At 40.3% G+C, this 10,380-nt stretch overlaps 1 protein-coding gene across 1 annotated transcript; it reads right to left on the bottom strand.

Moving 5' to 3' along the window:
- Positions 1-381: 381 nt before the first annotated feature.
- On the bottom strand, positions 382-6,174 carry slc25a28 (solute carrier family 25 member 28). Its single transcript, XM_015032147.1, has 4 exons — positions 5,630-6,174; positions 3,366-3,594; positions 2,629-2,685; positions 382-1,960 (listed from the first exon to the last, which is right to left on the bottom strand). The coding sequence occupies exons 1-4, from the start codon at positions 5,972-5,974 to the stop codon at positions 1,410-1,412; spliced, it is 1,182 nt and encodes a 393-aa protein (XP_014887633.1). The 5' UTR covers positions 5,975-6,174; the 3' UTR covers positions 382-1,409.
- Positions 6,175-10,380: the final 4,206 nt, after the last annotated feature.

Here is a 10,380-nt window from a genome sequence, read left to right as displayed (position 1 = left end):
AAGGCCTTTTTTTTCACAAATTTTCCCCCTGTAAAAATGTATCCAAAATTAAAAAAAAAAAAAAAAAAAAAAAAAAAAAATTCTTTCATACTTTACGTACTGCAGCTTTAAAATGTGACTACTCACCTGTGTTTTCCGTCCTCTCCAGGGTGTTTGAACAAATGTTTCCCTGAGTGTACGGGTATCATTTAAAGGTTCCGCAAGATGATGGAGTTGTAATAATACCAGGGTTAAAGTATAAAATATCTAATTATGCATGTTGACGGTAAAATGGTGGCATTTGGTAAACTCAACCTTCATCCACACGGCAAATCCAGCCACTAAAAGCCACCTTCTTACAGGAGTGTAGAAGTCTCATATCTAAACACATAGAAGGAGAACTTTTCTCTTTTACGAACAGTGAGCAGAGCCCCTCTGCTGAAGTTTTTATTGAACAAGTGCAATTCAGTGTCGGAAACAGACATTGGCAAGTAAGAACGACAGCTTCGGGTTGGGTGTGTGAAATGTTAGGAATTCAGCTTCTCTTTTGGTTGCAGTAAGAACAAAAACTCCTGCTGATGATGCGCACAAGCATTAAACCTCAGTAGTTCAAAATAAAAGCTGAAAACAGACCAGTTATTACATATTTCAGCAGCAGGGGAGAAAAAACAAAAATACATTTGATTGAAGAAACCTCTGAATGAAATAATTATAAACAAATAAGATACATTTTTTTAGGGTATTTGTCTACTAGGTTCTGCACTGGGTTTGTTTTTTTTATTGATATAAATAATAAATTAAGATTAATTTTACGATCAAGAAATATTTTGACCCCGTCATTAAAACTGTAGCTTCTTGTGGTATTATTCAATATTTTTTATAATGAATCCTCTTTGCAAATCAACAATTTAGCTGCATCCAGATGCTTTTCAGGCTTTTTCAACACAACCTGAACATATAAATGATGTATGTTTATGCAACATAACAATTTTAACCAATTTTTCTAGTTGGGGGTGTTTTATTTCTACATTAAACTCCAAACATGTAATGTAGGCGTGTGTTATCTGAAAAGCTAGATCTGATTGCAGTAAAATTTGGATACAAAAACAAAGTTTCATAAAGTAAACCCTTGACAGAGGGTTATGACTGCCCAATGCTGACTGCCAAACCCTTCTTCATGCGTGTTCTGCTTCAATAAAAGGGATTATTTAAAATTAATGACACTTGAAAATACTGTGTAAAAGTTGTATCCTATGGCAGAAATGGTGAACAGATGTAAAATGACTAAAAGCGGTTCAGAAGGTGTCTTTCTTATCTGCTCTGTCTGAGGAGATCAGGACGACTGAGGCGTATTTCGTCTGGTTGTATGTGCGTATGTGGCCACAGCGAGGCCTGATGTATTAAGAGAGGCGATTAAACCCGTAGGAAATCTACACCTCGGCCTTGATATGTTGGATTCTCATATTGTTGTGCTGGTGCTTAGTAAGTCCGTATTTGAAGAACTCGTAAACAGACCAGCTAATGGCTGTGGAGGGCATCTGGTAGATGACCCTCGCTTGCACTCCCTTGAAGAAGCCCTGCAGGCCGCCCAGCCTGTAAACCGTCCTGAAGGCGTGGACCAGGCCTGAGATCTGTCTATGGGCTCCCTGGCTTTGGCCGGCGGAGCTGAGGGTGTGAGACTCCTGGGTGTTGAGCAGGGTCTTGCAGACGTCCAGAGGCGTGGTGGCTGCCGCTGCGATCGCCCCGGCCAGAGCCCCGGACACCATGTGGGACGAGGGGTTGTACAGTCTGTGAGGGTTGAGCAGCTCCTGGAGGTACTCGTAGGTCATGAAGTGGAGCACCTGGAAGGGCACGTTCATGGTGAGCTGGGTGGTGTAGCTGCGGTAAAAGGCAGCGGGACCCTCCCTTTGCCACACGGCACCGACACAGTCCAACACGCCCCGGTAGGGCGACTTAAACATCTGCATGCGCTGCTTCACAACTGGGAGCAGGTTGGGGCAGAGGTGTTGATGGGAGGAGGGAGCCGAGCAAGTCCAGCGTTGACAGCGCCGAGGAGAACCAAGACAAGAAACAAAATGGTCAATATGAGATGTGAAGGAAAGCAGTTTTTCAATAAAAAACATCAGCATCAAGTGCATCATTGGTTGAGATTTTATGTGATAGACCAAAATAAAGCACCACAAGTAACAGCATAACATAATCAGCATTACAAAACAGTGAAGAGGGAAGGAAGATACGTTACTTTTAAAACATTTTAGACAAAAAAATAGTCTAAATTAAAAATTAGCTTACGGAGTATTACACTGAAATCTGGGCTTGCAAAGTCACAAAATATTAAACATTGAAGCTGTTAATAATTTTGCGGAAAAAACCCCCCAAAATCTTATGTTATTCTTGCTGAGTTTGCTCAGACAGCTGCAGCCCACCCAGCAGCTGAACAGGGGACTGAGACGAGTGCCCTTCCTCTGACATGTTTGGGCAGGTGGGTCAGGGACAGCTGTAATAGAAAGTGGGTGAGACTACCGGTTTCAGGCAGACATGGAGGAAAATTCACAGAGGCCTGGCACCTGCAAGTGTCTTCTGAAACTCAAAACTGCTGTTTTGAGAAGGAAAAAATAAACCCAAACACAGTACAAAGTTTGCCCTTACCTTCTGCTGGGTTCATGGCTGCATCGTGAAGCAATGTGGCAACGCAACCAGCTGCTCCTGAAACACACACACACAGACACACTTCTGCAGTCACCACACGTGGAAATGGGAAAAAAAAAAAAAAAAAAAATACAGCCATAAGGAGATTTTCCACTTGCAACAGAACTTGTCTGGTCATGTCTGAGCATCTACTCCTACAGTTCAACGTTTTACGCTACGCTCAAGAAATTATGTTAACCCAGCAGAATTGGTATGCACTTAGTGACTGTAAACATTGGAAACCTCCTTCAGTAGGAGCAAACCTGAGCAAAGAGAGACCCCTGGTGGACAGTAACTCAAACACTTGAAAGAGCAGGGAAAAGAGGCACAGTACCCAGCCACCCACTAAACTAGAAATTTTAAAGGAAAAAAAAACAAAAAAAAAAAAACAGGAATGACAGAGAATAACAGCAAGTTGGAAATCTGGAGGAAGATTTCCAAAGTGAATCTTTGGAATATCTTTCAGCTGATTTCAAACATGACAGGTCAAACTATAACGAAAGCTGGAAGGAGCCGATATCTCTACAGAGCAAACGGGTATTTCTATAAAAATGCAAACTTTATAACTCACTAGTAGCCTAAAGCTACCCAGAGTTTAAAGGATGCATGTTTAGCTTTAGGGTTTGAGTTGCAGCATCTTGTTGGAGCGTCAGATTCAAAACAAAAGGAATGTACAAATAGGGTTAGCTTTATGGTACCATTAGCCAAATGACTGTTAGCGCCTGGATGAATGGTATCACTTAGAGTCTTTTTGAGTTTCTCATAGCTGGCAAAATACAGAGCGTGAGCGGGCCCGGCGCCAATGGCCGTCGCATTCAGGCCTCTTAGCGGTCGCCAGACTCCCTCGGTGGCTACGATCCGGCGAAGAGCGTCCATCACATTCTTGTAGCGCGCTGCGGGGTCAGGCTGGAGACTCTGCATTCTTGTCTGCAAGAAAAAGAATGTTGCCATTTTAAAAACATAATTTCTCTCTAACAATGTCACTGGGATTGGAACTGTGGTCGACCTTGACGTGATATTAAAGCAGAGGGAAACAAACCCATGATTCAGGTTGCTCCATGTTCTTCAAAAAAAAAAAAAAAAAAGGCAAAAAAAAAAAACACACAGCAATACAAGTGCTTGATTAATAGTCTTCAGTGTGATTAAGAGGACAAATGTGGGAAATGAGGTTTGTGACACTGGGTGGGGTCATGTTTGTGTACATAAATGACTGAATAGGAGGAAGTGTGCTGTTACAAGCTCTAGGGTCACAAGAGGACATAAGCTTACTTCCTTTAATCCTCCTCCCCTCCCCATGAACCTGAACCATTTCTCGTCCCAACACAGGCTGGCTTCATGGATTTCACATTTGCATGAGCAAACCAAAGAGGAGCCAGAATTTACTCAAACTTCATTTCAGCTCAACCTTGTAAAACTCTCATAAACGAGCATATAATTCGCGCACACTTCTTTTACACCTGCGAGTATTTTAAGCAAGTAGAGAAATGACCCATAATTCAGTTTTTCATGTTCTCTGCGTATTTAGCCTGGACAGAAACAGCCCCAGTAGGACCGAGGCAAATCTTGAGGAATGGTACACATGGCAGAGGAAAAAATATATACTGCTCAAAAAAATAAAGGGAACATTTCACTTTAATTTTGTGTGTGGCTCCAAATCCAGGCCTCCATTGGTTAATAAATTTGATTTCCATTGATGATTTTTGTGTTATTTTGTTGTCAGCACATTCAACTTTGTACAGAACAAAGTATTCAATGAGAATATTTCATTCATTCAGATCTAGGATGTGTTATTTGAGTGTTCCCTTTATTTTTTTTTTAGCAGTGTATTAATTCTTTCTCAGTTTCTGATTTAGTTGTTCAAGTGGGATTTCTGAGGACCGACTGGCTTGGTAAACCAAAAGTGAAGGTAATCACAGTATAAAAGCTGAACAGAAAAAACGTGCATAGGCCCCACTGCTTCTGAATGTGTCGAAGTGATCAACAACATGCAACGACAATAAAGCTGCAGTCATCATCTACGATCCTTCATGGTTTAGAAGAAGCATACACCACCTTGCTGATCTCATCTTTAGAATGTTTTCGAGGAATGACTGAACTGTGATTTACACAGTAAAGACACTCTTATATTTACACTGCAAATTAAAATAATGCACGATTTATTTTAGTGCTGCTCCTTTAGATTGTGCACCGTGACCAGTGGCTAATTACTGTATAAATATTTCTAAACAGTTAAATGTGTCTTCACTGAATGTGGGGGAAGCTTTTAAAGTATTGCTCTTAATTTCCAACCTTCATGAATCATCTTATAATTTTCTTACAGATTACCTTTAAGTATTTTCCTTTTCATTGAAAACAGACTCTACAAACATTTTTCAAAAGGTTTTCCAACATCTACTAGCTTGCAAAGAAAAGGTTTGACTGCATTTTCTGTTCTGTTGAGCACTGTATCAGGTTACTGTTTTATAAACTTGTGTTTTGGTCAATTTGTTGACACAATACGATATGCCCTTTGTACTGCACGTGAGTTCCTCAGTGATGTGTTTTGCATAGTGTTCTGCTTTGGCCGTCCAGGACGCCGTAGCTTGCTCGTGACGTATAAGCAGTTCTGTAACATTCTCCGCTGAAGTTCTGACAGCAGATAAGGTTTAAGTTAAACAGATGTTGTCAAACAGACGCAATTTGCAGAAGTCAGTGTTGGTGCAAAACCCACAGAAGCAAACGCCGGTTAATTACCAATAAAATACCATGCGAACAAGTTAGTCGATGCTGGGAAATACAACCGAGCCAGCTGACCTTCGTCACGGCTCTGCAGCGTGTTAGCAAAAGAGCTAATGAGCTAAGCTAACAAACATGGAGGCTGCACAGAGAACACCCAAAGAAAACAAACAGAAACCGGAATGTGAAAGCATTCCACATTCATAAAAAGTTGTGGTTCAGTCTGTTAGCCATTGAGCCGTGCTACCTTCACACAGTCGATGGGGAACATGAGGCAGTGCTCCATTATCCCAGCCACGGCGCCTGCCAACATGTGGGTGCTAGTAGATGCTCCCTGTGGCAGACCTTCATAGTCAGGTTCCGAGTCCTCTCCTTGTGCCTCCTGAGCCTCGCAGACAACGTCCACACTTTGCAGCTGCGATTCTCCCCCGATACGCGGCGTCAGGCTGCTCACAATACTTTCTGAAACTCCCCAGAATCTGCCCCCCAGCCATCGAACTTCTGCCCCAGCTGAGGCTCCTGCAACCCCGGCATCACCGCCTGCGGTCTCCGCTGTCATCCGACGCTTCCTCACAAATCCATCTGTTTCCATGAGAAACGCGGCGGTACGTAAAGTCTTATCGCGGGGATTTAAGGCCTTGACTTTCACATTCCCTTGGAGCTCCTCGTTCCTGTGTTACTACTCTCCGTCCCCGCCTCTGTCGCTTCCAAACAGAGCTCAGCAGGGGGGAAGTCGTACTGGACGAGGAGTCTGCACACCTAAATCCAGTGCAGACAGTGGGATGAGGAAGTCATTGCTCATTGGTGTCAGAGCCTATTCACGCTATTGGCTGATTGACATGCCACTCACGACTCCGTCTGTTGCAAACTTTTACTTAAAAAAAGTAGCTTTTACACGTTTCTGCCCGTTTAAAGTGCATATTTAGAACGAACAAACTCGTAAGACAAGGTAAAGAGAAGCTTTACTCAATTTGATCACATTTTAGGTGGTTACTTTTTCCACTAAAAATTAATTCAATTTAATCTAGTTCTAAAATTTACACAGGAAACAGTTTTATTTGCCACAATTGCAAATTGTGGCAAATAATTTGCAATTGTTTGCACTAAACAAACAATTGCAAATTGTTTGTTTAGTGGCTTTATTTGCAATAAAGCCACAATTGGTAAGCCACAATTGGCTTATTGTTCTCAAACTAGTTTGACCAGAAAAAAAAAAAACTTTAAGGGTCCACCCTTCAATTTCAATGCATTCATTCAACAGGGGAAAATGTTAAGGAAACAATTGCTCAATGGCACTATTGAACTTTGTTGCCATTAGGACAACACTTATTTTTCTATAATATTGACAAGGTTGGACCTTGCAGAGAGAGTGATCTTTGACCTCTTTGTAGAATCATTAAACTATGGATCATCTGTTCTCTTAAGTCTCTCTCTTCACCTCGATCCACATGTTTTCAGTGCATATCTGAGGACTGAACTGGCCATGGAAAAAAGTTACATTTGTGTGCTGTGTACACTTTCTGTGTAGATTTGGCTTTTAGTGGTCACCAGGTTTTCCTTTCAGGTCTATTGGTATTTTAAAGAGTTCATGAATCCATGCTCATTAGCAGTGTCCCAGGTGTTTTCGGAAGGGATACAGGCCATGCTTGGAAATGCTTTTCTGCATAATCAGCCTTTGTTTGACAACCTACCAATTCAATTTTGTTGTTGCTAAAAACCTAAAAGCCCGTGATTACAGATAAAATACCGGATAAACTTAAGTACAGATAAACTTAACATATTTGCATTTGTAACGGTAGCACAAAAGAGATTTTTATTGGTATTCCTCTCACACAGCTGGTTGGCGTAACACATTCAACTGGTTGTTATAATAACTTGAAGCAACACTTTTCTGCAGTTCTACAAAAGTGAGCTTTGGAGATTTTTGTTTTTTACCTCTTCTACTACTCTCCTTACTGCGCGTGGTGCTAAAAGAGATCAAATCAAAAAACTAAAATGAACAGATAACCTGAATGTCTCATTATATGCACTACACAGAGGGCCATGGATTCATATTAATAAGTTAATAAAAAACTCAGCTTAAAACAAAATTAAAAAAACACTTCACTTGCATTCATATTTAATAAATTGACAAGTGTGCCAATAAAATTTGCAATATGTGATTTTGTTAAAAGCCATGATTTCTTTTCCCTGTGATAAACAGAAGCATGCCCGGGTCAGCATGGATAAATCGGTATGGATGACGGATGAATCAAAGACTCATTTAAGACGTTTTACACACCAGAGTTATCTTAAAATTTACTTTGCTCTCTTTATGCTTGTAATTATTGTTTGAATTATGAAATTAACATAAAAATTTAAACTATTGAGATCATGGATCAATTTTATCTGCAGCTCACTAATTTCTCAACAAGCGGAAGTAACTACCAAAGCATCAAAATGAACCCACTTACATTCTTTGCTAATGTGAATCCTGTAGTGCTGCTGGGAGCCTGATCCCTATCATCAGCACTCAATAGGATTTACCCTCAATGGCTTCAAATTCATCACAGGGGAACACAGACACCCAAAGTGCAATCAATTCTGCACATCCTCCACTGGTAAGCAATTCAGAGTGGCCAATCCAGTTGCTGTGCATGGTTTTAGACGATGGTGGGAGGAATTGAACCAAGGCATGCACAATAAGAGCATTAGAAAGTAGTTCCATCCGCTCTTTGCTGGGTCAAGGTTGTGCAGAGCACACACATTTCACTCACATAGAAGGGCCAGAATTGAGATCGAAACCTGGGACCTTCTTATTTTTATAGAATGAAGCAACAGTGCTAAGACCTGCACTAGTGCACAGCAAAATGCAATTAATCAAAAATATTTTACGATAGGAATACGCTAATGTCAGCATCGACATTGGTGATGTCTCATAAGTTTATGACTTTGGTCAGATTTACACATTTGCTTGTATGGTGAGCTGCTATCCAGCCTTCACACCCATCCATCCATTGTTTACGTCCGTCTGGGAAAGCCAGACATTCTTCTCCGTCTCTGTCCCAGTAGGCCATTCCCAGAAAACCCCAGGATCCTGTTCCTGTTCTTTTAGTGTGATCCACATCTCATGATCACAGTTGAAGGATGGAATGTAAAAAAATAAGAGATTTTTAGAGGCTTTTTTTTGTGTAAAAAATAGCCTTAAATCTTAAGAAAGCTATAAAGGAAGTTTGGTTACCTTTAAGCAAAATATAAAGTGAAGGGGGATGACTGAAGACTTATTTGCTTTGTTTATAAAGTGCTCATACTATCACAACTCATAGACCTCTTTTTATTCGTCATTCTTAAATGGAAGTTTATTTTTGTTTCTTTTTTTTAGGTGATGAATATCACAAAAGATTTCTCAGTGTCAGTTGCATCTCTCAAAAATTACCAGATTTATTTTGGTCATTATTCATCCAAATAAACCCGAGAGTTAAAACCGATCAACTTCCTCATCCATAAGTGTTCATTATGCACCGTTTATAGACCCTTGTGAAACAATACCTTATGGTTTCCGTGTATAAATGCTGAGACACGTAACATTTCCACCAGGGAATGCATTTGCCTGGAGGCATTTTTTTTTTCTTTTTTTCTTTACCAAAGAGGGGTAATTGTGTTTTGGTGCGGAGCTGTTCCAGCTTAATTAGATTTTGGCCCTTTATTGCCTGAGAGAGCCTTCAAGGGCTGCAGTGTTGAATTTCTGCCGACAAAGGGAAATGAAGTGTTAATTTCTGCTTACAAGAACAAAAACTCCTGCCTGGATCGTCTGATCCAGTTACGGTTGATTGGTCGCTGCCGCAGACGCTCCTTTAAGGAAAACCGAGCAGACACAATATCAGGATCATTTCTCTTCCCTGAAACTAATGCTGGTCTAATACGCCGAGGGGGATGCATTTTAATTCTTTCAGGAAACTAGATCACCATAGCATCCCATTTCATTGCCCCCTACCAAGAGAGTGCACAATCTATGCAAACCTCAGGAATTATTTTACACTGCCTAAGCAAAATACAGTGAAAATCCTATTGCCCAGATGATACTCTAACTTGCTTAACTTCTGCTGTGTTTGGTTATTTTTACACCAACTAAAGTATTCAAATCATGCTTCAGATCTTACCAAGCAATTTCCAGCTTGTCCAGCCAGACTGCGGCTCGCAGATGGACATCATGATCTATGACCTCTTATCTCTTTAATGTATCGTACAAGAACCACTAGGCCGAGATGACATCTTTAACAGCAGCACTCGGAAACCATTTTGTGTTAAGAGTTCTTCTTAAAGTGTTCAAGGTCGGCTCTTATACATCGACGTGATTTATGTCGATGTATAAGACAAGCTGTGAAATGATTGCCTTGAACAACTTTGTTGTTTTAGTGCTTTGCTACATATAATTTTACCATAGAAAAGAAACTGAAAATGCAGAATATCACACACAGTTGGGGAAACAGGTGTTTTCTTCACATTAAACTTTTCATGTTTTTTTTTATAATTAAAAAACTACAACGTAATCCTAGATCTATAGCAATTAACCACTTTCACACTGTTCTCTATGAATCAGTTGTGACTGACTGTAAAAAAAAAAAAGCTTATAGCTTTATGAATACGTTTTCATGGGTTCAATGTGCCCCCTGGTGGCCATTTGCATGTTTACAACATGATCTACTACTTCACTGAAGTTACTGCCTAGCAAACTTTTTCATAGTAAAATGGGCTTGAAATGATATATAGTTTTAAACATTTCTTACAAATTAAAATTATAAAACTAGTTTCTTGTTTCTTCGTGGTGCTGGCCACGCATTCCTCACTACTTATAAGCATCTCTAAAAAATCACGATCGTTAGTTTAAGTGATTTATGTTCATGCTCTTATTTTGAAATGTAAACGGTGAAAGAAGCGGGAGGAAAAGTTATGGAGAAACCGCTAATATCTGACACCTGTTAATGCAATCTACCTGTCTTTATTATATCTAAGTCTTCA

Source organism: Poecilia latipinna, unplaced genomic scaffold (assembly GCF_001443285.1).
Source record: "Poecilia latipinna isolate Pla-1442-1.1 unplaced genomic scaffold, P_latipinna-1.0 Scaffold232, whole genome shotgun sequence".
Classification (NCBI taxonomy): domain Eukaryota; kingdom Metazoa; phylum Chordata; class Actinopteri; order Cyprinodontiformes; family Poeciliidae; genus Poecilia; species Poecilia latipinna.
Note: the sequence above shows the minus strand (reverse complement) of the source record. Positions and strands in the feature narration are given on the sequence as shown.

Bases quoted from the DNA above. Each gene is read 5' to 3' on its own strand.
- slc25a28 (XM_015032147.1), bottom strand. From the start codon at position 5,974: ATGGAAACAGATGGATTTGTGAGGAAGCGTCGGATGACAGCGGAGACC. The intron at 3,595-5,629 runs GTAGCACGGCTC...TTTTTCTTGCAG, and splicing joins TCCCCATCGACTGTGTGAAG to ACAAGAATGCAGAGTCTCCA. The intron at 1,961-2,628 runs GTAAGGGCAAAC...ACCTGCTCCCAG, and splicing joins AGCCATGAACCCAGCAGAAG to TTGTGAAGCAGCGCATGCAG.